The sequence below is a fragment of the Somniosus microcephalus genome, unplaced genomic scaffold, assembly GCF_052327205.1.
Source record: "Somniosus microcephalus isolate GS21.2 unplaced genomic scaffold, FLI_Smic_1.0 unresolved_chr1, whole genome shotgun sequence".
Lineage (NCBI taxonomy): Eukaryota > Metazoa > Chordata > Chondrichthyes > Squaliformes > Somniosidae > Somniosus > Somniosus microcephalus.
In genome coordinates this window covers 168,138,976-168,166,468 of record NW_028225179.1, presented here as the reverse complement: position 1 = coordinate 168,166,468, position 27,493 = coordinate 168,138,976, and the positions used below count along the sequence as shown (strand labels likewise).

The 27,493-nt window shown below is 47.7% G+C and overlaps 1 protein-coding gene across 1 annotated transcript; it reads left to right on the top strand.

Annotated features, from left to right (window-relative positions):
- Positions 1 to 413: 413 nt before the first annotated feature.
- On the top strand, positions 414 to 26,714 carry LOC147096522 (large ribosomal subunit protein uL18A-like). The gene is made up of 8 exons (XM_085975318.1): positions 414 to 531; positions 5,234 to 5,303; positions 6,278 to 6,393; positions 8,044 to 8,178; positions 21,208 to 21,410; positions 23,715 to 23,892; positions 26,076 to 26,167; positions 26,514 to 26,714. Exons 1-8 carry the CDS (start codon positions 529 to 531, stop codon positions 26,608 to 26,610), a joined length of 894 nt encoding a protein of 297 aa, XP_085831444.1. The 5' UTR covers positions 414 to 528; the 3' UTR covers positions 26,611 to 26,714.
- The last annotated feature ends 779 nt before the right edge of the window (positions 26,715 to 27,493 follow it).

Genomic DNA, 27,493 nt, shown 5'->3' with positions numbered 1-27,493 from the left:
GATGATCAGCCATGATCGCATTGAATGGCGGAGCAGGCTCGAGGGGCTGAACGGCCTACTCCTGCTCCTATCTTCTATGTTTCTATGTAAAGTGCTTTGGGACGTGAAAGGCGTTTGTAGAAAGGCGAGTCATTCTTTTTTTCTTGAAAAGGGACTGTCATTTTTAAAAATCAGAGCTGTCCACACTGAAGAAGTGAGATTTCTGATTGCAAAGAAAGACGACAGTTTGCAGGCACATTTCAAATGCACCGAGTTATGGTCAGTTTAAAAAAAAAAAACATTTATGTTCAGTTTTGAGTGATTTCCACCGAGTTGAAGAGAGAGTTTTTTGTTTTTGCAAATGTGGATTGACTGAAACTTGGCATGCTGGAGGCTTTGCGCGTGCGCAGTGGCCGCCGCGCCCAGCCCCTGGCCGGGCGTTTTGTGCGCACGCGCGAGGGGGGCCAGCCCTTTTTCCGCCCGTTAAGGCCCGGAGCTGAAACTCGCTACCTGAGGATCCCGCCATCAAAGCGGCAAAAATCGGCCGAAATGGTGAGCGGAGGCGGCGCAAAACCTTTTCGTCCGATAGAGTTGGCTGTCCTCTACTCGGATGGATTAGGGACTGAGGCGGAAAGGATCGGATGGGAGGGATATCGGACGGATTGGGACGGTCGGGGTTGAACACGGCGGCAGCCATGACTGGGGGGAGAGCGTAGTGTCAGCAAGTTATAATGGCTGTGCATTGAGATGTTCTTTATATTATTATTTCTATATAGGAAGCAATTGCAAATGTTATGGCTTTTGCAAATTGTATATTTTTGTATCATTTTTAATGATAAAAGGTGTTTTTGCAAATACTGTGAAATTTTCATGCAACTTCCCTAAAGTTACTTATCCACCCTGGGAGTGAAGGTGGATTTTTGGGAATGCACAGGGAGTGGGTCCAAAAACCTGGTTTACAGTCGCAGACTTCTGCTAATTCCCCCTAGTATCTCTCTCTTCCAGTCTAGGAACAGGAGGAAGGCCATTCAGCCCCTCCAGCCCATTCAATCAGATCATGTATCCGGAAACCAAATGGCATGCTGGCCTTTATTGCAAGGGGATTTGGAGTATTCACAGTGGGGAAGTCTTGCTGCAATTTATATGGGGCCCCTGGTGAGACCACACCTGGAGTATTGTGTACAGTTTTGGTCTCCTTACCTAAGGAAGGATGTACTTGCCATAGAGGGAGTGCAACGAAGACTGATTCCTGGGATGTGGGGGGGGGATTGTCATAGAGGAGAGATTGAGTACTTGCTCTCGAGTCAGTACAAAGAAGGTTCACTCGGTTAATCCCGGGGATGAGGGGATGGACATATGAGGAGAGGTTGAGTAGATTGGGACTCTACTCATTGGAGTTCAGAAGAATGAGAGGCGATCTTATTGAAACGTATAAGATTGTGAAGGGGTTGGATCGGGTGGATGCGGGGGAAGATGTTCCCGATGATGGGTGAAACTAGAACTAGGGGGCATAGTCTTAGAATAAGGGGCTGCTCTTTCAAAACTGAGATGAGGAGGAACTACTTCACTCAGAGGGTGGTAGGTCCATGGAATATGCTGCCCTAAAAAGCTGTAGAAGCTACATCATTACATAAATTTAAAACAGAAATAGACAGTTTCCTAGAAGAAAAGGGAATTAAGGGTTACGGGGAGCGGGCAGGAATTTGGACAGGAGTCTAGGTGCGGATCGGTCATGGCCCTGTGGGTAGCGGAGCGGGCCCAGGGGCCGTGTAGCCTGATCCTGCTCCTATTTCGTGTGTCTAATTCTGTTAGATTCAGGAGATGGTTCTGTGATAGTGGATTGGCGGTTAGGATCAGATCAGCCATGATCTTATTAAATGGCGGAGCAGGCTCGAGGGGCCGATTGGCCTACTCCTGCTCCTATTTCTTATGTTCTTATGAGTAGACTAGGCCTATATTCCTTAGAGTTCAAAAGAAATAAGAGGGGAACAGCATTGACACATATAACATTCTTACAGGGCTTGACAGGATCGATGCTGGGGAGTCTAGAACCAGGGGTCACACATTTAGGTCTGAGATGAGGAGAAATTTCTTTACTCGGGATTGAGAATCTTTGGAATTCTCTACCCCGGAGAGCTGTGGATGCTCAGTTTTTTGGGCACGAGGGGAATCGAGGGATAATGTGGGAAAGTGGAGTTGAGGTCACCGATCAGCCATGATCTTGTTGAATAGCGGAGCAGGCTCGAGGGGCCAAACGGCCGACGACTCCTATTGCTTATGTTCTTATCTGTACCCTAACTCCATCCACCTGCCTCGGCTCCATATCCTTGACTAGCAAAAATCTATCCATCTCTGAATTTTATATTATTTACTTCTCACTTTTCAGTCTGTCTCTTTTTTTATTTCTCCCTTGTTTTATTTTTCTACCTACCATGATCTTGGATGTAGTTGGGGGTGACAGTTTGTAACGTGTTGTGATAGTTCAATCATGAAATGCTGAGGATCTGTCCCTGCGGATTTGTGCTGCTGTTTCTGACCAGAGTCTTCTCTCTCCTCTTCTTAGGCAGTCCCTCGGAACCGAGGATGACTTGCTTCCACATTAAAAATGAGTTCGCAGGTGACTGATGAGTCTAATGCGGGACCTACAGTCTCTGTCACAGGTGGGGCAGACGGTGGTTGAAGGGGCGGGTGGGTGGGGTGCTTGGGTTGACGTGCGCTGCCTGCGCTTGGCTTCCGCTTGCTCCCGGCGAAGAGACTCACCAGGCTGATACCTGGGATGGCAGGAATGACATATGAGGAGAGATTGTGTCGATTGGGCTTATACTCACTGGAGTTTAGAAGATTGAGAGGGGATCTCATCGAAACCTATAAAATTCTGCCAGGTCTGGACAGACTAGATGCAGGAAGGATGTTTATGATGGCCGGGGAGTCCAGAACCAGGGGTCACAGTCAAAGGATAAGGGGTAAGCCATTTAGGACAGAAATGAGGAGGAATTTCTTCACCCAGAGAGTGGTGAACCTGTGGAATTCTCTGCCACAGAAGGCGGTGGAGGCCAGTTCATTAAATATATTCAAGAAGGAGTTGGATATGCTTCTTAAGGCTAAAGGGATCAAGGGATATGGGGAGAAGGCAGGGACAGGGTACTGAATTTGGATGATCAGCCATGATCACATTGAATGGCGGAGCAGGCTCGAGGGGCCGAATGGCCGACTCCTGCTCCTATCTTCTATGTTTCTATGTTTTCTATATCTCATTGAAACTTATAAAATTCTAACAGGACTAGACAGACTAGATGCAGGAAGGATGTTCCCGATGGTCGGGGAGTCCAGAACCAGGGGTCACAGTCTAAGGATAAGGGGTAAGCCATTTAGGACAGAAATGAGGAGGAATTTCTTCACCCAGAGAGTGGTGAACCTGTGGAATTCTCTACCACAGAAGGCAGTGGAGGCCAATTCATTAAATATATTCAAGAAAGAGTTGGATATATTTCTTAAGGCTGAAGGGATATGGGGAGAAGGCAGGGACAGGGTACTGAATTTGGATGATCAGCCATGATCTCATTGAATGGCGGAGCAGGCTCGAGGGGCCGAATGGCCTACTCCTGCTCCTATCTTCTAGGTGTCTCTGGGAAAACCTTTACGCAACGAGTGGTTAGGATTTGGAACGCACTGCCTGATCGGGTGGTGGAGGCAGATTCACGAGTAGCCTTCAAAGGGGAATTGGATCAATACTTGAAGGAGAAAAAATAGCAGGATATGGGGAAAGAGGGGCGGGGGGGGGGGGTAGTGCGACTAACTGGATTGATCTTCGAAAGAGCTGGCGCAGACTCGATGGGCCGAATGGCGGCCTCCTGCTCTACTATTCTGAGCTGGTTCCCAGGTGCTCCTTCACCTCTCCCGCACATCCCTTCCTCCTTTTTCAAAGCGGGGTTTTTAAAATCTCACCTGCGCTTTTGTCATTTTCCCCCATCTCCTGTCTATGGCAGCTGTTTGGCTGTGGAGTGCATCACATACAAGGACAATGCTGTCACTTCACGCCTCGAGGCAATGTGGCCCCCCGACCCTGGCGACACGGCCTTGTTCGGATTGCACATCTTCCCCCCTCCCGTTCAAGCCTTCTCTTCGCACTCTCTGCCTTTGACCCGTGAGGAGGTGCTTGAGTGAGCAGCAGCTCTGCACACCCCCCCCCCCCCCCCCCCTTCTGTGATGGAGGAGCACGGTTCAGATACCTTGGCTGAGATCAGAGCCTCTTGTCGGGCGAGCACATCGCTGGTACGTTCTGACTGGCTGTAAGCTAGCCGTGCTGTATTGAGCGCTAACGAGAGCCCCTTGTAAGAGTGAAACATAGCAGATAGGAGCAGGAGTAGGCCATTCGGCCCTTCGAGCCTGCTCCGCCATTCAACGAGATCATGGCTGATCATCCAAACCCTAGCACCCGGTCCCTACACCGACAGCCATCCCACCCAAGCCCTATCCCCGTAACCCCACGTATTTAATCCCCCCTAACACTAAGGGCCAATTTTTATCATGGCCAATCAACCTAACCCGCACATCTTTGGACTGTGGGAGGAAACCGGAGCACCCGGAGGAAACCCACGCAAACACAGGGAGAATGTGCAAACTCCACACAGACAGTCACCCGAGGCCGGAGTTGAACCCGGGTCCCTGGCGCTGTGAGGCAACAGTGCTAACCACTATGCCACCGTGCTGCCCGTGGATTGATAAGACTGTTGGACATCAGCTGGAGTACTGTGTTCAATTCTGGGCACCACTGTTCAGGAAGGATGTCGAGGCCTTGGAGAGGGTACAGAGGAGGTCTCCTAGAATGGTACCAGGGATGAGGGACTTCAGTTACATGGAGAGGCTGGGACTGCTCTCCTTAAGAGCAGAGAAGGTTAAGGGGAGACATAATAGGTGTTCAAAATCATGAGGGGTTTTGATAGAAACTGTTTCCTCTTGCAAGTGGGTCGTTAAGCAGAGGTCATAGATTTAAAATAATTGGCAAAGCAACTAGAGGAGAGATGAGAAATTTCTTCTCTCAAGGTTGTTAAAAGTCTGCAACGCGCGACCAATAATAGGAACCTTCAAAAGGCAATTGGACAGGTATTTGAAGAGGATTAATTCAGGGTTATGGGGGAAAAAGCTGGGGTGTGGGAATAAATTGGACAGCTCTGTCAAAGAGGCAGGACGGGCCGAATGGCCTCCGGTGCTGTAAGATTCTATGCCTTCAAAGTGCTGTTCCCTTCTGTTACAGGGGTTTGTAAAAGTCATCAAGAACAAGTCTTACTTCAGAAGATATCAGGTCAAGTACAGGAGGAGGAGAGGTGAGTGGGCCTGTTATTTCCCCCCCCCCCCCCCCCCAACTCTTTAGTAAACTGACCCCTGTACTCCGAACGAGCTCGGTGTCACAGCTTGCTGTTCGGCCACGGGAGGGTGCTGGTTGTACCTGTGACCGTCACTGATGGCGTTTCTACTTTTCGCGTTCCCGCGATGCGGCCTTGCGGTGCGCCTGGGTGTGAATTAGAGCCGTTAACGCCAGAGAGCAGGCTGGCAGCCTGTGGCCCCTGGTGACGCATGCTGGGTCTGTTCATGGGGATTTGAGCCTGTGCGTATGGTGAACCAACACAGCGGACAATAGGGATTGGGCCTGACCTACATGGGCACTACATAAGTCCCACTCCAGAGACTCGAGCATCTAATCTAGGCCGACACTCTGACTGTCTGTACTGAGGGAGCGCGGCACTGTCGGAAGGGGCAGTACTGAGGGAGTGCCGCACTGTAGGAGGGGCAGTACTGAGGGAGCGCCGCATTGTCGAGGGGGCAGTACTGAGGGAGCGCCGCACTGTTGGGAGGGGCAGTACTGAGGGAGCGCCGCACTGTCGAAGGGGCAGTACTGAGGGAGCGCCGCACTGTCGGAGGGGCAGTACTGAGGGAGCGCCGCACTGTCGGAGGGGCAGTACTGAGGGAGCGCCGCACTGTCGGAGGGGCAGTACTGAGGGAGCGCCGCACTGTCGGAGGGTCAGTACTGAGGGAGCGCCGCACTGTCTGAGGGGCAGTACTGAGGGTACGCTGCACTGTTGGAGGGGTGGTCTTTCGAATGAGACGTTAAACTGAGGTGCTGCCTGCCTTCAGGTGGGCGGAAAAGATCATGGGGCACCATTGGAAGAGCTGGGGCCCCAAATATTTGGGTGGGGACAGTGTGGTGTATGGATGGGGGGGGCGGGTGGGGTTAGACCAACAGCATTTCCTCCCTGTAGTGTGTTTTTGCTCCTGACTCTTGTCACTATTGTTCCTCCAGAGGGTAAGACCGACTACTTTGCACGTAAGCGACTTGTGGTTCAAGACAAGAACAAGTACAACACCCCCAAGTACCGCATGATTGTGCGCATCTCAAACAGGGATATAGTTTGCCAGGTAAGAGAGGAGTGGCGGCGGCGTGAATAAATGGTCGTAGATATTGAGGTGGGCTTGTGGTGCTCGCAGGGCGGTTTGCTGACCTGCGTCGCGAGGCGGGAGTGGGCGGTGTTCGTTTGGCCGTGGATATTGGGTGGGGGTCTCGTGGTGCTGAATTGCACCTTACGGAGGGTGTTGAACAGAAAGGGTCTGGTACCCACGACGCAGCCGGTGACCTTTGGAGAAACCCGGGTGATGCGGCGGCTTTTGACACTGCACCTTTCACCTCCCAGGACCTGGGTTCAAACCCAGGCCGGGCTGACGGGAGCAGTCTCTCCTCTCTGTGTCTGCTGTGGCTGTAAGGCTCCGTCCGGTGTGAAGCGAGTTTCAGACTCCCCGTGCAACGAGGGTGGAATTTGCTGCGCGTGCTGACTGACTGACCAGCTGCGGGGGTGGGTGGTTCTGGCCACTGGACTCCACACAGGAGACCAGGCGCCGCGCCGTCGGATAGGGGAGCGCTGCGCCGTCGGTGGTTAAACCGAGGCCCCGTCTGCCCCCTTGGGTGGATGTAAAAGCTCCCAGGACGCTCTATTTCGAAGAAGAGCGAGAGAGTTCTCCCCGGTGTCCAAAATCTATCCCTCAACCAACATTCACTAACAAACAGCTTGGGCCAGAAATTCGGGTCCCCACGGGTGAGTACGCGCTGTGTACTCACCCGTAAGGCCAGCAGAAGTGCCGGTTTCGCGCATGCGCTGGAAACCGGAACTTCCGTTCCCTTGAAGGAAGTAGTTCGGAGGTCAAACGCGTGCGCCGGAGAGGCAGCGCGTAGACCTGGAACTTCCTATTTTTTACAAGTTTCTCCGTGCGGGTAAGTCCCTCGCAGCTGCGCGTGGAAAAAGCAGGCGCAGGGCCTGCTTTTAACAAGGCAAGAGGTTAAGTAAAATTAAAACATTTTCCACAGGTTTATCATTTTAAAATAAAGGTAAGTTTATTTTAAGCCCCGTTAAAAACTTTAATTGATCTTTTCAAAAATTTAAATTTTTGTTTAAAATAGTTAATTTATGTAATTTATAGTTATTTTAAAAATGTGATTTTTAAAATCTATTTATTTGAAGTTTTACTTAGGTTTTGGGGCTGATCTCTATTCATAGATTTGACAGGTCTTCCTGTCAAATATATGAATAGAGATTCCCTGCTCCGATTGGCTCTCCATGGCCCACATGATCCCAGGGGACGTTGCGAACTAACTGCGCCCCTGGGATACGCAAGCACTGCACGCCGGCAGTTGGAGGAGGCCCAGGATCGGAATCCCACGCGGGCCCACAGCACAACGGCCAGCGCGCAAGGTAGGTGCAGGTCAGGGGCTTGCACCCGCGGGAAGCCTCCGACCCGAATTTCTGGCCCGTTATCCGGTCATTACCACATTGCTGTTTGTGGGAGCTCAAATTGGCTGCCGCGTTTCCTACATTACAACAGTGACCACACTTCGAAAGCATTTGATTGATTGTAAAGTGCTTTTGGGACGTGCCATGGTTGCTGTGTGAAGGTGAGTCTTCCTTTTCTCGGAGGGTGCGAGTGTCCTTGTTGCTTTGCCTGTTTTTATGGGTTGCGTGGTTTTGTCTTTTTTTTGTTAATCTGAAACGTGACCCGGTTCCTTTCTCTTGTTCGCAGGTAGCGTTCGCCAAGATTGAGGGAGACATGATTGTGTGCGCAGCGTACTCTCATGAGCTCCTGAAATATGGCGTGAAAGTCGGGCTGACCAATTACGCGGCGGCTTACTGCACAGGCCTCCTGATGGCCCGGCGGGTAAGGACATGTCTCTCGGCGGGAAGTGATGCTGCTGCTTTCACAGGGCCCCTTCAACTGTTGTTTAATCTGATTTTAAAATACAAACTGAAAATGCTGGAAACGCTTAGCAGCAGGTCAGGCAGCATCTGTGGGCAGAGAAACAGGGTCGATGACCTTTCGTCAGGAACTGGAAGAAGGTGGAGAAGTCACAGGCTTTAAGCAGGTGCAGTGACGGGGAGAGGGGGGAGGGGAGGAACGAGCAAAAGGGGCGGCCTGCGATGGGGGTGGAAGGCAGGAGTGATTAAATGACGAGGGATGATGGGCCAAGGCGAAAGGAGATGGTAATGGGACAAGTAAAGAAACAAAAGATGGGTCCAGGTTTGGGAATTAAACATTGCAGCGTATAACATACTTAAAAAAAGATAGAGGGGGGGAAAAGGAGAGGTGCAATAGCTGTACTTATTGGGGATAACGATGGCAGTAGAAAAAAGTGACGCAGCTATCGGCAAGATAAAAATAGAATCCATATGGATAGCGATAAAAGATAATAAAGGATCAATCACACTAATAGAGGTACTCTACAGACCACCTAATATTGGAAGGGAGGTGGAGGAAGAAATATGCAGACAAATTAGGGAAATGAGTGAAAAACATAGAATAGTAATCATGGGGGATTTCAACTACCCCGGTATTAATTGGACAGAAGAGGTAGGTAAAGGGGATAAGGGAATGGAGTTCCTACAATGTGTACAGGACTCCTTTCTAACCCAGTATGTAAAAAGCCCAACAAAGGAGGATTTGCTATTGGATCTAGTAATGGGGAATGAACCAGAGCAGATCAGAGAAGAAAAAGTAGGGGAACATCTCGGCAATAGTGACCATAATATAATACGCTTTAAGATAATTGCAAAGGAAATGGGTATGACAAAGACCAGGGTAATAGATTGGAGTAAAGCTGATTTTTGAGGAGGTGAGAATAGAACTTGAAGAAAATAAAATGGACAATGGTATTGGCAAACCATGATGTAGAACAGCAATGGGAAACATTTAAAATGGTGTTCAACAGAGTCCAAGAAAAATATATTCCGCTAATAAACAAGAACAAGCTAAACACTAATGAGACACCGTGGATGAATAAAGCCACAAGGGGAAAAATTGAGGGTAAGGAAAGAGGCGTACATTAAGTACATGGACAGCAGGGGAGAGCATGATGAGGGAGAATATGAAGAGATTAGGAGAGGTCAGAAAAGCAATTGGGGAGGCAAAGAGCAACTATGAAATTAAATTATCAAGGAACATAAAATCAAATAGTAAAATATTTTACAGGCACATCAATAAAAAAAGGAAGGTCGGGATGGGAATAGGGCCATTAAGGGATGGAGAGGATAATATCACAGGCAGCGATAGAGAGATGGCAGAGATATTAAATAGTTAGTTACTTTGCTTCAGTATTTACCAGGGAGATAGAACAGGTGGAGATGACATCAGATGATGAGGTTAGCAATGGAGATAACTGCATTTAAAATAAAACGAAGAGAAATATTAAATAAACTAATCAAACTCAAAAGAGGATAAAACCCCATGTCCGGATGGATTACATCCGCGCATTTTAAAAGAATCTAGGGAAGAAATAGCGGAGGCATTACACATATTTAGCAATTCTTTAGAAAAAGATGTAGTGCCAGAGGACTGGCGGATAGCTAACCTAATACCTCTATTTAAGGATAAGGGGTAGGACATTTAGGACTGAAATGAGGAGGAATTTCTTCACCCAGAGAGTGGTGAACCTGTGGAATTTTCTACCACAGAAGGCAGTGGAGGCCAGTTCATTAAATATATTCAATAAAGAGTTGGATATATTTCTTAAGGCTAAAGGGATCAAGGGATATGAGGTGAAGGCAGGGACAGGGTACTGAATTTGGATGATCAGCCATGATCTCATTGAATGGCGGAGCAGGCTCGAGGGGCCGAATGGCCTACTCCTGCTCCTATCTTCTATGTTTCTATGAGATGGAACATGTCCAGGTAATTATAGGCCAATCAGCTTAACATCGGTGGTAGGAAAAATAATGGAATCCCTTCTAAAGGAAAAAATAGAAGAATAGAAGCAAAAAATATAATAAATTAGCATGGATTTCAAAAGGAAATGTCTTGCTTGACCAACCTAATTGAATTTTTTGAAGAGGTAACTGAGAGAGTAGACAAGGGTAATGCAGTAGATGTAATTTATCTAGATTTCCAAAAGGCTTTTGATAAGGTACCACATAATAGACTAATGAATAAGGTTGGCATGCGGAGTCAGGGGACAAGTAGCAGAATGGATAGCTAGCTGACTTAAGAACATAACATAAGAAATAGGAGCAGGAGTAGGCCAATTGGCCCCTCGAGCCTGCTCCGCCATTCAATAAGATCATGGCTGATCTGATCCTAACTGCCAATCTACTATCACAGAACCATCTCCTGAATCTAACAGAATTAGACACACGAAATAGGAGCAGGATCAGGCTACACGGCCCCTGGGCCCGCTCCGCTACCCACAGGACCATGACCGATCCGAACCTAGACTCATGTCCAAATTCCTGCCCGCTCCCCGTAACCCTTAATTCCCTTTACTTCTAGGAAACTGACTATTTCTGTTTTAAATTTATGTAATGATGTAGCTTCTACAGCTTTTTGGGGCAGCATATTCCATGGACCTACCACCCTCTGAGTGAAGTAGTTCCTCCTCATCTCAGTTTTGAAAGAGCAGCCCCTTATTCTAAGACTATGCCCCCTAGTTCTAGTTTCACCCATCATCGGGAACATCTTCCCCGCATCCACCCGATCCAACCCCTTCACAATCTTATATGTTTCAATAAGATCGCCTCTCATTCTTCTGAACTCCAATGAGTAGAGTCCCAATCTACTCAACCTCTCCTCATATGTCCATCCCCTCATCCCCGGGATTAACCGAGTGAACCTTCTTTGTACTGACTCGAGAGCAAGTATGTCTTTTCTTAAGTATGGACACCAAAACTGTATGTAGTATTCCAGGTGCGGTCTCACCAATACCTTGTACAACTGAAGCAATACCTCCTTATTTTTATATTCTATCCCCCTAGCAATGAAGGCCAACATTCCATTGGCATTCTTAATCACTTGCTGCACCTGCATACTAACCTTTTGAGTTTCGTGCACCAGGACCCCCAGATCCCTTTGTACTTCAGTACTTTCCAGTTTCTTGCCATTAAGATAATAACTTGCTCTACGATTTTTCCTGCCAAAGTGCATAACCTCACACTTTCCAGTATTGTATTCCATCTGCCAAATCTCTGCCCACTTACTTAGCTTGTCTATGTCCCCTTGCAGGTTTTTTATGTCCTCCTCACTCACTACTTTCCCTCCTATCTTAGTATCATCTGCAAACTTTGATATGCTACACTCAGTCCCCTCCTCCAAATCGTTAATATACATTGTAAAGAGTTGGGGACCCAGCACTGACCCCTGCGGAACACCACTAGTTACTGATTGCCAGTCTGAGAATGAACCATTTATCCCAACTCTCTGCCTTCTGTTAGATAGCCAATCCTCTATCCACGCCAGAATATTACCCCCAATCCTGTGATTTTTTATCTTAAGCAATAATCTTTTGTGTGGCACCTTGTCAAATGCCTTTTGGAAGTCTAAATACACTACGTCCACTGGTTCCCCTTTATCCACCTTATATGTTACTTCCTCAAAGAACTCCAGCAAATTTGTCAAACATGACTTCCCCTTCATAAAACCATGCTGACTTTGTCCTATTAAATTATGATTATCCAAATGTCCTGCTACTGTCTCCTTAATAATTGACTCCAAAATCTTACCTACCACAGATGTTAGACTAACCAGTCTATAGTTTCCAGCCTTCTGTCTACTGCCCTTTTTAAATAAGGGTGTTACATTAGCAATTTTCCAGTCTGCCGGGACCTTTGCTGAGTCCAGGGAGTTTTGGAAAATTATTACCAATGCATCCACAATCCCTACCGCCACTTCCCTCAAGACCCTAGGATGCAAGCCATCAGGTCCAGGTGATTTATCCGCCTTGAGTCCCATTATTTTACCGAGTACCACTTCCTTAGTGATTTTGATCATGTTTAGCTCCTCCCCCCCCCTTTAGCCCCCTGTTTGTCCAGTGTTGGGATATTCTTAGTGTCCTCTACTGTAAAGACTGATACAAAATATTCATTCAGTGTTTTTGCCATCTCCATATTTCCCACCATTAATTTCCCGGTCTCATCCTCTAAGGGACCAACATTTACTTTAGCCACCCTTTTTCTTTTTATATAACTATAAAAACTCTTACTATCTGTTTTTATATTTTTTGCTAATTTACCTTCATAATCTATCTTCCCTTTCCTAATCAATCTTTTTGTTATTTTTTGCTGTCTTTTAAAGTTTTCCCAATCCTCTATCCTCCCACTAGATTTAGCTACCTTATATGCCCTTGTTTTTCGTCGAATACCATCCTTAATTTCTTTACTTAGCCACGGATGGCTGTCTTTTCTTTTACACCCTTTTCTTCTCAGTGGAATTTTTTTTTTTTGGAAGTTGTAAAATAACTCCTTAAATGTACACCACTGATCATGTATCGTCTTACCCTTTAATCTATTTTCCCAATCCACTCTACTCAATTCCGCTCTCATACCTTTATAGTCTCCTTTATTCAAGCTTAGCACGCTTGTTTGAGATCCAACCTTCTCGCCCTCTAATTGAATATGGAATTCAACCATGTTATGGTCACTCATTCCAAGGGGATCCTTTACTCGGACATTTTTAATTAATCCTGTCTCGTTACACAGGACCAGATCTAAGGTTGCTTGCCCCCTGGTCGGTTCAGTTACATACTGCTCAAGAAACCCATCCCTAATACACTCAATGAACTCCTCCTCAAGGCAGCCTTGCCCAATTTGATTTGTCCAATTAATATGATAGTTAAAATCCCCCATAATTATAGATGTTCCCTTATTACAAGCCTCAACTATTTCCTGATTGATACTCCGTCCAACAGAGTTGCAACTGTTCGGGGGCCTATAGACTGCGCCCACTAGTGTTTTTTTCCCCTTATTATTCCTTACCTCCACCCAAACTGTTTCATTATCCTGATCTTTTGACCCAATATCATTTCTCTGTATTAGTGATTCCTTCCTTTATTAACATAGCCACCCCACCTCCCCTTCCTTCCTGCCTGTCCTTCCTGATTGTTAAATAACCTGGTATGTTTAATTCCCAGGCATTGTCACCCTGCAGCCATGTTTCTGTAATGGCCACAAGATCATACCCATATGTGGTTATTTGTGCCATTAACTCGTCTATTTTGTTACGAATGCTACGTGCATTCAGATAGAGAACTTTCAAATATGTTTTGTGACACTTAGTTTCTGCTTTTGCCCTTTGTATTACTTTACCTTTTACTCCATACCTTCTGCTCCTTCCTGACATGCTCTGGTTTTTAATTTCCCCACTGCTACCTAAGTCTATGACCTTCTCTGTTGTCATTTTTATTATTTGCTCTCTAGGAACCTCCCCCCCACTAGTTAGTTTAAAGCCCTCTCTACAGCCCTAGTTATATGATCCGCCAGGACTCTAGTCCCAGCACTGGCCAAGTGAAGCCCGTCCCAACGGAACAGCTCCCTCCTGCCCCAGTACTGGTGCCAGTGTCCCAGGAAGCAAAACCCATTTCTCCCACACCAGTCTTTGAGCCACGCATTTAACTCTCTAATTTTATTTGTCCTAGCCAAATTCGCTCGTGGCTCGGGTAATAATCCAGAGATTATTACCCTTGAGGTTCTGTTTTTTAATTTGACCCCTAGCTGCTCATACTCCTTTAACAGAACCGGCTTCCTAGTCCTATCTACGTCGTTTGTACCAACATGGACCACGACAACTGGATCCACCCCCTCCCACTGCAAGTTTCTTTCCAGCCCCGAGGAGATGTCCTTAACCCTGGCACCGGGTAGGCAACACAGCCTTTGGGACTCTCGCTCTCGGCTGCAGAGAACTCTATCTATCCCCCTAATAATACTATCCCCTACCACTACAACATTTCTATTTACTCCCCCCTCTTGAATGGCCCCCTGTTCCACAGTGCTGTGGCCAGGTTGCTCATCCTCCCTGCAGTCCCTGCTCCTGTCCCCACAGGGAGTAAGAACCTCGAACCTGTTGGACAAGAGCAAGGGCTGCGGCTCCTCCAGCTCTACCTCCTGGATCCCCGTACCTGCCTCACTCGTAGTCACACCGTCCTGTCCCTGACCATGGGCTACATCTGAATTAATTAACTTCATAGGTGTGACCACCTCCTGATACAGAGTCCAGGTACTTCTCCCCCTCCCTGATGTGTCGCAGTGTCTGAAGCTCGGACTCCAGCTCATCAACACGGAGCTGGAGTTCCTGTAGCAGCAGACACTTGTCACAGACGTAATCACCGTGAGCCTCAATGGGGTTCACCGGCTCCCACATCTCGCAACAGTAACACATCACCTGCTCCATTCTATGTAATTAATTAAATGTTTTATTGTTAGTTATGGACACCCTCTGCCTGATTTTTAGATGCTAGTATCCCCTTTAATTAATTGGATTTAAATTTAAATCAATCCCTCTAGTTACACCAGTTAAATGGTTTACCAACAGTCACTCTGCACCAGAAAGGCCTTATTAACTACAACCCACAGTTAAAGTTTGAAAAGAGCACCTAACACCCCACTTACCTTAACTCACACTTACCCAAACTCACTTCAAGACAGAAAGCAGAGAGTAGAGGTAAAGAGTAGCTATTCAGAGTGGCAGAAGGTGGGAAGTGGTGTTCCACAAGGATCAGTGCTGGGACCACTGTTCACAATTTACATTAACGATTTAGACAGTCAAAAACACAATTTCTAAATTTGTGGATGACACCAAATTGGGATGGGGGGGGGGGGGGGGAATAATCAATACTGAGGAGGACTGCAACAAGTTGCAGGAAGACATTAATAAACTTGCAGAATGGGTATATAATTGGCAAATGAAATTCAGCACAAAGGTATTACTTTTTGCTATGAAAAATCGGGAGGTCACATATTACTTGGAAAATATGAATCTAAAATGGGGTAGAGGAACAAAGGGATCTCGGAGTACAAATACACATCACTAAAAAGTAACCAGGCCATAAAAAAGGCAAACCAAACATTATTTCGAGAGGGATAGAATTAAAAAGTGGTGAAGTTATGCTAAACTTGTATCGAACCTTGGTTAGACCACACTTGGAGTACTGTGTGCAATTCTGGTCGCTTTATTATAGAAAGGATATCGAGGCACTGGAGAAGATTTGAAAGGATGAACAGGCCAGGTCAGAGAAGGCTGAGGGGTGACCTAATCGAGGTCTTTAAAATGATGAAAGGTTTTGATAGAGTGGATACAGAGAGAATGTTTCCAATTATGGGGAAGAGCATAACTAGAGGCCTCAATTTCAGATAGTCACCAAGAAATCCAACAGGGAATTCAGGAGAAACTTCTTTGCCCAGAGAGTGGTGAGAATGTGGAACTCGCTGCCACAGGGAGTGGTTGAAGTGAATAGTATCGATGCATTTAAGGGGTGGTTGGATAAGCATATGAGGGAGATGTGGTTAGATGAGGAAAGACTGGAGGAAACATAGAAGATAGGAGCAGGAGTAGGCCATTCAGCCCCTCGAGCCTGCTCTGCCATTTAATGAGATCATGGCTGATCATCCAAATTCAGTACCCTGTCCCTGCTTTCTCCCCATATCCCTTGATCCCTTTAACCTAAAGAAATATATCTAACTCTTTCTTGAATATATTTAATGAATTGGCATCAACTGCCTTCTGTGGTAGAGAATTCCACAGGTTCACCACTCTCTGGGTGAAGAAATTCCTCCTCATCTCAGTCCTAAATGGCTTACCCCTTCTCCTTAGACTGTGTCCCCTGGTTCTGGACTCCCCGGCCATCGGGAACATCCTTCCTGCATCTAGTCCTGTTAGAATTTTATAAGTTTCAACGAGATCCCCTCTCATTCTTCTAAACTCCAGCGAATATAAGCCCAATTGACCCAATCTCTCCTCGTACGTCATTCCTGCCATCCCAGGTATCAGCCTGGTGAATCTTCGCTGCACTCCCTCCATGGCAAGAACATCCTTCCTCAGATAAGGCAACCAAAACTGCACACAATATTCAAGGTGTGGTCTCACCAAGGCCCTGTACAACTGCAGCAAGACATCCTTGTTCTTGTACTCAAACCCTCTCGCTACGAAGGCCAACATACCATTTGCCTTCTTAACCGCCTGCTGCACCTGCATGCTTACCTTCAGCGACTGGTGCACAAGGACACCCAGGTCTCGTTGCACTTCCCCCTTCTCCCAATCTATTGCCATTCAGATAATAATCTGCCTTCCTGTTTTTGCCACCAAAGTGGATAGCATCGCATTTATCCACGTTATATTGCATCTGCCATGCTTCTGCCCAATCACCCAACATGTCCAAATCATACTGGAGTTTCTCGGCATCCTCCTCACAGCACACACGCCCACCCAGCTTTGTGTCGTCTGCAAACTTGGAGATATTACATCTAGTTCCCTCATCCAGATCATTAATATATATTGTGAATAACTGGGGTCCAAGGACCGATCCTTGCGGTACCCCACTAGTCACTGCCTGCCACTCGGAAAAAGACCCATTTATTCCAACTCTTGGCTTTCTGTCTGCCAACCAGTTCTCTATCCAAGTCAGTACCTTGCCCCCAAATCTCATGTGCCTTAACTTTACATGCTAATCTCTTATGCGGGACCTTATCGAACGCCTTTTGAAAGTCCAAATACACCACATCCACTGGTTTACAAGAATGGTTCCAGCAATGACTGATTTTCGTGACGTGGATAGACTGGAGGGTTGTCTCCTTCGAGCAGAGAAGGTTGAGAGAAGATTTGATAGAGGTGCTCAAAATCTTGAGGCGGTCTAGATAGAGTATAGATAGAGATATAATAACATAAGAAATAGGAGCAGGTGTAGGCCATTCGGCCCCTCGGGCCTGCCCCGCCATTCAATAAGATCATGGTTCTGATTTTGGCCTCGACTCCACTTTTCAGCCTTTTCCCCAATAACCCTTGACTCTCCTGTAATTCAAAAATTTCTCAGTCTCAACCTTGAATATATTCAGTGACTCCGCCTCCACAGCTCTCTGGGGTAGCGAAGTCCAAAGATTCACGACCCTCTGAGAGAAGAAATTCCTCCTCATCTCTGTCTTAAATGGACGACCCCTTATTCTGAATGTATGCTCCCTAGTTCTACATTCCCCCATGAGGGGAACATAAGAACATAAGAAATAGGAGCAGGAGTAGGCCAATCGGCCCCTCGAGCCTGCTCCGCCATTCAATAAGATCATGGCTGATCTGATCCTAACCGCTCATCCACTATCACAGAACCATCTCCTGAATCTAACAGAATTAGACACACGAAATAGGAGCAGGATCAGGCTACACGGCCCCTGGGCCCGCTCCGCTACCCACAGGGCCATGTCCGATCCGAACCTAGACTCATGTCCAAATTCCTGCCCACTCCCCGTAACCCTTAATTCCCTTTACTTCTAGGAAACTGTCTATTTCTGTTTTAAATTTATGTAATGATGTAGCTTCTACAGCTTTTTGGGGCAGCATATTCCATGGACCTACCACCCTCTGAGTGAAGTAGTTCCTCCTCATCTCAGTCTTGAAAGAGCAGCCCCTTATTCTAAGACTATGCCCCCTAGTTCTAGTTTCACCCATCATCGGGAACATCCTCCCCGCATCCACCCGATCCAACCCCTTCACAATCTTATATGTTTCAATAAGATCGCCTCTCATTCTTCTGAACTCCAATGAGTAGAGTCCCAATCTACTCAACCTCTCCTCATATGTCCATCTACTCATCCCCGGGATTAACCGAGTGAACCTTCTTTGTACTGACTCGAGAGCAAGTATGTCCTTTCTTAAGTATGGACACCAAAACTGTACGCAGTATTCCAGGTGCGGTCTCACCAATACCTTGTACAACTGAAGCAATACCTCCCTATTTTTATATTCTATTCCCCTAGCAATGAAAGCCAACATTCCATTTGCCTTCCTAATCACTTGCTGTACCTCCACGTTACAGGAAACTTTCTGGTATCCGGCACCGACGGGACCGGGCTGGTGCCGTTGGATCAAAACTGCCGTAGAAACCAGCGCTAATGTTAAACCATACGGAGCTCCGTGCTAAGCAACAGGGTTTGTTGCTTCACAATAGCGTCAAAACAGTCGGCGCAGCTAGCTAGCAAGCGTCTAGCTGAAGCTGTTGCTTAGCTACAGAGACGCTTGCAGAGCCAGGACTGGAGAAAAGAAGCAACGAAAAGAAAAAAACTTATCTGAACCGACTCCTGAATTTTGCTGGTAGATAGAGCTTTCCGGACATTTAACCTCCGGATAAACGAAAGTTTCCTGTAATTGTGTTTCATGTACGAGGACACCCAGATCCCTCTGTACCGCAGCATTCTGTAGTCTCTCTCTATTTAAATAATTTGCTTTTCTATTCGTCCAACCAAAGTGGATAACCTCACATTTCCCCACATTATACTCCATCTGCCAAATTTTTGCCCACTTAACCTCTCTATACCCCTTTGCAGACTCTCTGTGTCCTCCTCACAACTTGCCTTCCCACCTGCCTTTGTATCGTCCGCAAGTTACAGTTTGCCAACCTGAAAATGACCCATTTATAATAATAATAACCAACTTTATTGTCATTGTTAGTGCACAAGTGCAGTACAACGAAATGTAGGCTTGCGGCTCCCGAGAGAGTACATTTAGATTAAGACATTTAAACATTCAACACTCATTTGGCTTGTAATACATTAACATTAACAGGCTGATACCTGGGATGGCAGGAATGACGTATGAGGAGAGATTGTGTCGATTGGGCTTATATTCACTGGAGTTTAGAAGATTGAGAGGGGATCTCATTGAAACCTATAAAATTCTGTCAGGCCTGGACAGACTAGATGCAGGAAGGATGTTTATGATGGCCGGGGAGTCCAGAACCAGGGGTCATAGTCTAAGAATAAGGGGTTGTCCCGAGAGTGTACATTTAGATTAAGACATTTAATCCTCCACAGAGGGCGGTGGAGGCCAGTTCATTAAATATATTCAAAAAAGAGTTGGATATATTTCTTAAGGCTAAAGGGATCAAGGGGTATGGGGAGAAGGCAGGGACAGGGTACTGAATTTGGATGATCAGCCATGATCTCATTGAATGGCGGAGCAGGCTCGAGGGGCCGAATGGCCGACTCCTGCTCCTATCTTCTATGTTTCTATAAACATAATAAAGTGCATTGACAGATGTGCAGGCTTTAGAGTTTATTTGTGGAGTTCAGTAGGATGACAGCCCTGGGAAAGAAGCTGTTCCTAAATCTGGTCGTTCGGGTGCGAATGCATCTGTAGCGTCTCCCAGATGGCAGGAGGGCGAACAGACTGTGGCTGGGGTGGGTAGGGTCTTTGATGATGGTCCGTGACCTCCGTAAACAGCGTTTCTGGTATATGTGCTCTATGGTCGGCAGCCGGGTGCCGGTAATGCGTTGGGCAGTTTTGACTACCCGCTGCAGGGCTTTCCGGTCATAGTAGCTACAGCTGCCATACCATACTGTGATACAGTTCGTCAGGATGCTCTCTATTGTGTAGCGGTAAAAGTTAGAGAAGATCAGGGGTGACAGGTTACCCAGTTTATCCCGACTCTTCCCATTGGCGGAAGGGTTGCGAACCAGAGACGACAGATTTACGGCGATTTGGCAGAAGATCCAAAGGCGACATGAGGGACAAACTTTTTTACACTGAGTGATTTAGGATTTGGAATGCAGACTCAATCATTGCTTTCAAAAGGGAGTTGGAGAAGTATCTGAAGGAAATCAATTTGCAGGGTGTTACCGCCGAATTGGAGCCTGAACAGACCCAGTGATATACAGGGTCGACGTCTACCCAACTTCGACTTATAGAGCAATAAACTCAGACTACTGCGGACATTGCTGGAATGTGCGAGTACACTTTTATTTACAGAGCGCTCTGGGAGAAGTGCTATACACCCCCTTGGTGCAATCGCCAGCTTCTCAGCTTTACAATAGCAGCCGCGCTCCTTTTATACAATTTAAAAACAGGAAAGATACCATAAAGATAGCACTGTTGCCTCACAGCGCCAGGGACCCGGGTTCAAATCTGGCCTCGGGTGACTGTGTGGAGTTTGCACATTCTCCCCGTGTTTGCGTGGGTTTTCTCCGGGTGCTCCGGTTTCCTCCCACAGTCCAAAGATGTGCGGGTTAGGTTGATTGGCCATGATAAAAATTGGCCCTTCGTGTTAGGGGGGATTAAATACGTGGGGTTACGGGGATAGGATAGGGCTTGGGTGGGATGGCTGTCGGTGTAGGGACCGGGTGCTAGGGTTTGGATGATCAGCCATGATCTCGTTGAATGGCGGAGCAGGCCTGAATGGCCTACTCCTGCTCCTATCTTCTATATTTCTATGTTTTACATTAATTCCTTGGCCAATCTGGTACGTTAGCATCCTTTAACTTTGGCCAATCCGATACCTTAGCAACCCTTAATCACATTCTGTCCAAAACAAGTTGATTATATTATTATACCGTTGGCAAACAACTTAATTATATTACTGTTCTGTACAAGTCACATCACACGTTTGGTGTAAGCAGATCAAGTCAGCTGTCTGTTATGCCAGTGTCTGCAAAATGTCAATGAATGTCAAGTATTTCAGCAGGCACTACGGTGCCATTTTAAAATTTCCTCCAACACAGGTCTACGGGGAAAGGGTGGGGGAGTGGGACTAGGTGAAATGCTCCTGCAGAGAGCCGGCACGGGCCGAATGACCTCCTCCTGTGCTGTAACCATTCATTGATTACCCCGGGGTCTGGTGTATAAATACAAAGTCTTGTTGCACCTTGAGCGCCCACTAATGATCTTTTATTTGAAGAGAATAAATGCCTCCGTTGCTGCAGCTTTACGCGATGTCTTGCTCCCTTCTCCCGACAGCTGCTTAAGACGTTCGACTTGGACAAGATCTACGAAGGAGAGATGGAGGTGACTGGCGATGAGTTCAACGTGGAGAGCATCACGGGAAAGCCCTCGGTCTTCACCTGTTACCTGGACGCTGGTCTCGCCAGGACCACCACCGGGAACAGGGTCTTCGGGGCCTTGAAGGGGGCGGTTGATGGCGGCCTCTCCATCCCGCACAGGTGAAAGGGCAAGAGATCATCGAATCATATCGCGCAGGAGGCCATTCGGCCCATTGTTGGTAGAGCTGTCCAGTTCGTCGCACTGCCCCGCTCTTTCCCCATAGCCCTGTCATTTTTTTCCTTCCAAGTATTTAGAAACATAGAAGATAGGAGTAGGCCATTCGGCCCCTCGAGCCTGCTCCGCCATTCAATGAGATCATGGCTGATTATCCAAATTCAGTACCCTGTCCCTGCCTTCTCCCCACATCCCTTGATCCTTTTAGCCTTAAGAAATATATCCAACTCTTTCTTGAATATATTTAATGAATTGGCCTCTACTGCCTTCTGTGGTAGAGAATTCCACAGGTTCACCACTCTCTGGGTGAAGAAATTCCTCCTCATTTCTGTCCTAAATGGCCTACCCCTTATCCTTAGACTGTAACCCCTGGTTCTGGACTCCCCGACATCGGGAACATCCTTCCTGCATCTAGTCTGTCCAGTCCCATCAGAATTTTATAAGTTTCAATGAGATCCCCTCTCATTCTTCTAAACTCCAGCGAGTACAAGCCCAATCGACCCAATCTCTCCTCGTACGTCATTCCTGCCATCCCAGGTATCAGCCTGGTGAATCTTCGCTGCACTCCCTCCATGGCAAGAACATCCTTCCTCAGATAAGGAGACCAAAACTGCACACAATACTCAAGATGTGGTCTCACCAAGGCCCTGTACAACTGCAGCAAGACATCCTTGTTCCTGTACTCGAACCCTCTTGCTACGAAGGCCAACATACCATTTGCCTTCTTAACCGCCTGCTGCACCTGCATGCTTACTTTCAGCGACTGGTGCACAAGGACGCCCAGGTCTCGTTGCACTTGCCCTTCTCCCAATCTATTGCCATTCAGATAATCTGCCTTCCTGTTTTTGCCACCAAAGTGGATAACTTCACATTTAATCCACGTTATATTGCATCTGCCATGCTTCTGCCCAATCACCCAACCTGTGCAAATCATCCTGGAGTTTCTCGGCATCCTCCTCACAGCACACACGCCCACCCAGCATTGTGTCGTCTGCAAATTTGGAGATATTACATCTAGTTCCCTTGTCCAGATCATTAATATATATTGTGAATAGCTGGGGTCCTAGCACCGATCCCTGCGGTACCCCACTAGTCACTGCCTGCCACTCGGAAAAAGAGCCGTTTATTCCAACTCTTTGCTTCCTGTCTGCCAACCAGTTCTCTATCCAAGTCAATACCTTGCCCCCAATCCCATGTGCCTTAACTTTACACGCTAATCTCTTATGCGGGACCTTATCGAAAGCCTTCTGAAAGTCCAAATTTACCCAATTCTCTTTTGAATGTAGCTATTGAATCTGCTTCCACTGCCCTTCCAGGCAGCGCATTCCAGATCCGAGCAACTCGCTGCATTAAAACAATGTTTCCTCCTCTCCCCCTCTGGTTCTCTTGCCAATCATCTTAAATCTCTCTGTTTTCTGGTTAACCCACACTTCTGCCAGTGGAAACAGTTTCTCTTTATTTACTCTGTCAAAACCCTTCATGATTTTGAACCTCTCTATCCAATCTCCTCTCAACCTTCTCTGCTCTAAGGAGAACAACCCCAGCTTCTCCAGCCTCTCCACGTAACTGAAGTCCCTCATCCCCTGGCAACCCTCTCCAAGGCCTTGACATCCTTCCTAAAGTGCGGTGCCCAGAATTGGACACAATACTCCAGTTGAGGCCGAACCAGTGTTTTATAAAGGTTTAGTATAACTTCCTTGCTTTTGTACTCACTGCCTCTATCAATAAAGCCAAGGGTCCCATATGGTTTTTTTAACAGCTTGTCCTGCCTGCTTCGAATAATTGTGTACGTACACCCAACCCCCCCCCCCAGGTGTCTCTGTTCCGGCGCCCCCTGTAAAATTGTACCCTTTAGTTCATTTTGACTCTTAATCTTTCTGCCAAAATGTACCACTTCACACTTCTCTGTGTTAAATTGCATCTGCCACAGGTCCGCCCATTTCAGCAGCCTCCTGAAGTCTGAACGTTGATATCTGCCCGGGGCTTGGCTCCTGTAGTGTCGACTGTGACCGGGGAATTTGGGATGAGAAATATTGAGGGAGGAAGTGCATATTGATGTGACATTATTTAATAGACAAAGATGTATATATTAATCTCTGAATGCAGAGTATCGTTTTAAATTTTCTAATCTCTAATTCGAGGACATGTTTTGGTACAAAGCAGCTTCGTGTTGGGTGCTTGCTGGTTCCCAGACTATGTTGACATTTCCCCTCTCTTTTCCCCCCCCCCCCCTCACTCCTGCTCTCCAGCACCAAGCGGTTCCCCGGTTACGATTCGGAAAGTAAAGAATTCAATCCCGAGGTGCATCGGCGCCACATCTTCGGATTGAATGTTGCCGATTACATGCGACGGCTGATGGAGGAGGACGAGGATGCTTACAAGAAACAGTTCTCCCAGTACATCAAGAACGGCATCACCCCCGACATGGTGAGCGATCCTTCCCTCCCTCCCTCCCTGTGGAGTCTGGGGTAGAGCGCGGCTCTTGGGGCAGTGGTTGAGTTTGTGCAGAGTGATGGTCAGGGTGGAGTTCACGCTGGCCACATCTTCTCCTCGTCTCTTGGCTCCTAGTTTTTACTTTAATTCACACTTGGGACGTGGGTGTTGCTGCTAAGGCCGGCATTTATTGCCCATCCCTAGTTACCCCCTGAGAAGCTGTTTGTGGTGCTGGTGGTGGCGAGCTGTCTTGGATTGCTGTCACACCTTGTGCAGCTCTGGCACAACTGAGTGACTTTAAATCCCCTATGTCGAGAGTCGGCCACGTTGGTGTGGGACTGGAGTAGCGTACAGGCACAGACCGAGTACAGACGACAGGCTTCCTTCCCTGAAGCTGACGTCGGTGAACCAATTGGGTTTTTAATGGTCACTTTTACTGGCACCAGCTTTTCGTTTCCAGACTTGGTTTTAATACAAGTTCTCAAACTGCCATGATGGGATTTGATCTTGGGATCGCTAGTCCCATAACATAGCCCTGACGCCACCGTACCTGTGTATGAGCTTCGCCTGATGGAGCGGTCATGGGCTGTCCCAACAATTTCTGCCCATTTACAGGAAGCTCTCGTTTAAACGGCACCTAAATATCCGGAATTCTCTCTTAACCGGCAAAATTCTCGCTCCGAAAACAACACCTCAATAACCGGCAATGTTGCCGAGTCCGAGTCTCCCGCGGTGGCCGAGGTAGTCAGTGGGGGTAGTTCTCCAAACTGCCACTACTCGGCTTCTTGGCGCTGTCGGAAGTCCGAACACCTCAATAATAGGAGTCTGACTCTCCCGCGCTGCCGGTCATCCCTTCTGATCTGCCATTTTACAGGGGTACTGTGTGTCTCCCACGCTGCCGGTAGTCTCTTCTGATCCTCCATTTTACAGGGGTGCTGTGTGTCTCCCACGCTGCCGGTAGTCTCTTCTGATCCGCCATTTTACAGGGGTACGGTGTGTCTCCCACGCTGCCGGTAGTCTCTTCTGATCCGCCATTTTACAGGGGTACTGTGTGTCTCCCACGCTGCCGGTAGTCTCTTCTGATCCGCCATTTTACAGGGGTACTGTGTGTCTCCCGCGCTGCCGGTAATCCCTTCTGATCCGCCATTTTACAGGGGTACTGTGTGTCTCCCACGCTGCCGGTAGTCTCTTCTGATCCTCCATTTTACAGGGGTACTGTGTGTCTCCCACGCTGCCGGTAGTCTCTTCTGATCCGCCATTTTACAGGGGTACTGTGTGTCTCCCGCGCTGCCGGTAATCCCTTCTGATCCGCCATTTTACAGGGGTACTGTGTGTCTCCCACGCTGCCGGTAGTCTCTTCTGATCCGCCATTTTACAGGGGTACTGTGTGTCTCCCACGCTGCCGGTAATCCCTTCTGATCCGCCATTTTACAGGGGTACTGTGTGTCTCCCACGCTGCCGGTAATCCCTTCTGATCCGCCATTTTACAGGGGTACTGTGTGTCTCCCACGCTGCCGGTAGTCTCTTCTGATCCGCCATTTTACAGGGGTACTGTGTGTCTCCCACGCTGCCGGTAGTCTCTTCTGATCCGCCATTTTACAGGGGTACTGTGTGTCTCCCACGCTGCTGGTAGTCATTGCATTGCATTACCCTCAACTGGCACTACTGTACTTAATCAAGCATCTTCCACCATCCATTTAACAACATTCTGTAGGAGAGTCCCCAATTACTGTATACTGCACATTTCTTGATTTTTTAATTTTCCCTTGTTAAAAATAGCCTCGGTAGATAACCCTCTCCGTCATCCGGAATTTTTGATCAACCGGCAACCCGTCGGTGCCGGATACCAAAGAGTTTCCTGTAATTGTAACACATGGAAAAGTCTTTGGGTGGCCGGTGCCCGACTTTGAGAATCTGGGCGGTGGGTGTAGGAGGAGTGACAGACAGGAGCACACTTTGGTGAGGAGTGTTCGACCTCTGCTCGCACAGTGAGTGTCGCGTCACGGGTGTGACGGAGTGGGTGAATGGGGCGTTGCCATGTTGCCCTTTCTGTGGGGTGGGGGAGGATGATACTTGTGGCTCGTGTGAGCCCCTCGCTTCCACCCCCTTGGATAGGGGCAGCACTTCTCCGCGGTGCTGCAGCAGAGTGGAGCTGACGGCTGTCTGATTTCCTGCAGGTGGAGGGAATTTTCAAAACTGCCCACCGGGAGATCCGGGCAAACCCGAACCACGAGAAGAAACCCAAGAAGGAGATCGCCAAGCCCAAGCGGTGAGTGCCGGCATTCTGTGGTGTGTGTGGGGGTGGGTGGAGTGTGAGCGGGGAAAGTTTACACTGCGCAAAGCAATGGGCCAGCGGCTCCTGACACAGATTGACCTCGCCTGCTGGTAACTGGCCTGAGTGCATGTGCACAAGGGGGAAAGTCTAGAGTTTAAACATCCAGCAATATTGCATTTGGTCACCGTGAGAAGGGTCGGCATGGTATGCGTCCGGTGTCCTCCGGACTGGGAGCAAAGGGTCCCTCGGCTGCGTGGGTGGATTGTGTTAATTGATGGAGGGTGCGTGCCCGGGTATCTTCTGGGATTGAATCCCCCCCTTTGTGTTGTGCTCCCCACAGGTGGAACCGGGCCAAGATGTCCCTGGCGCAGCGGCAGGACCGCGTCGCTCAGCGGAAAGCCAGCTTCCTGCGGGCACAGGCAAAGGTCGACGAGTGATCGGCGGTGGCGGCCCCTGCAAAGTGCCTCTCCATTCGACTACATGGAACAGAACTGTGAGCAGCCAGCCAATAAAAGACATAAAAGAAAAAACCTTCCTGTGCCTTTTGCCTTTTGTCTCCCACCTTTTTTAAAAAAAAAAAAAAAAAATCAGTGCATCTTTGTCCACGAGGTTATAGGGTGTCGGGGCTGGAGAAGGCAGTGTACTGCTCCACTATCTACACACTCCACTCCTGGATCAAGCACACTGTGGATTACATGCAGAGTCCAGCTGGCTGCGTTCCCTGGCCGACAATGGCCCAGAAATTCGGGTCGGGGGCTTCCCGTGGGTGCAAGCCCCCGACCTGCACCTACCTAGCGCGCCGGCCGTTGAGCTGTGGGCCCGCGTGGGATTCCGATCCTGGGCCTTCTCCAACTGCCGGCGCGCAGTGCTTGCGTATCCCAGGGGCGCAGTTAGTTCGATGCGTCCCCTGGGATCACGTGGGCCACGGAGAGCCAATATGAGCAGGGAATCTCTATTCATAAGTTTGACAGGAAGAGCTGTCAAATCTATGAATACAATTCAGCCCCAAAACATCACTAAAACTTCAAATAAATTTAAAAAAAAAAAAAAAATCACTTTTAAAATAACTATAAATTACAAAAAATAACTATTTTAAACAATAATTTAAATTTTTGAAAAAAATTAATTTGTTTCTAACGGGGCTAAAAATAAACTTACCTTTCTTTAAAGTATTTAAAAATAATAAACCGGTGGAAAAAATGTTTTAATTTTACTTAATTCACCACTTACCTTGTTAAAAGCAGGCCCTGCGACTGCTTTTTAAAAGTGTAACTCCTGCAGACTTTTCTCCCGGAGAAACCTGCAAAAAAAACGGAAGTT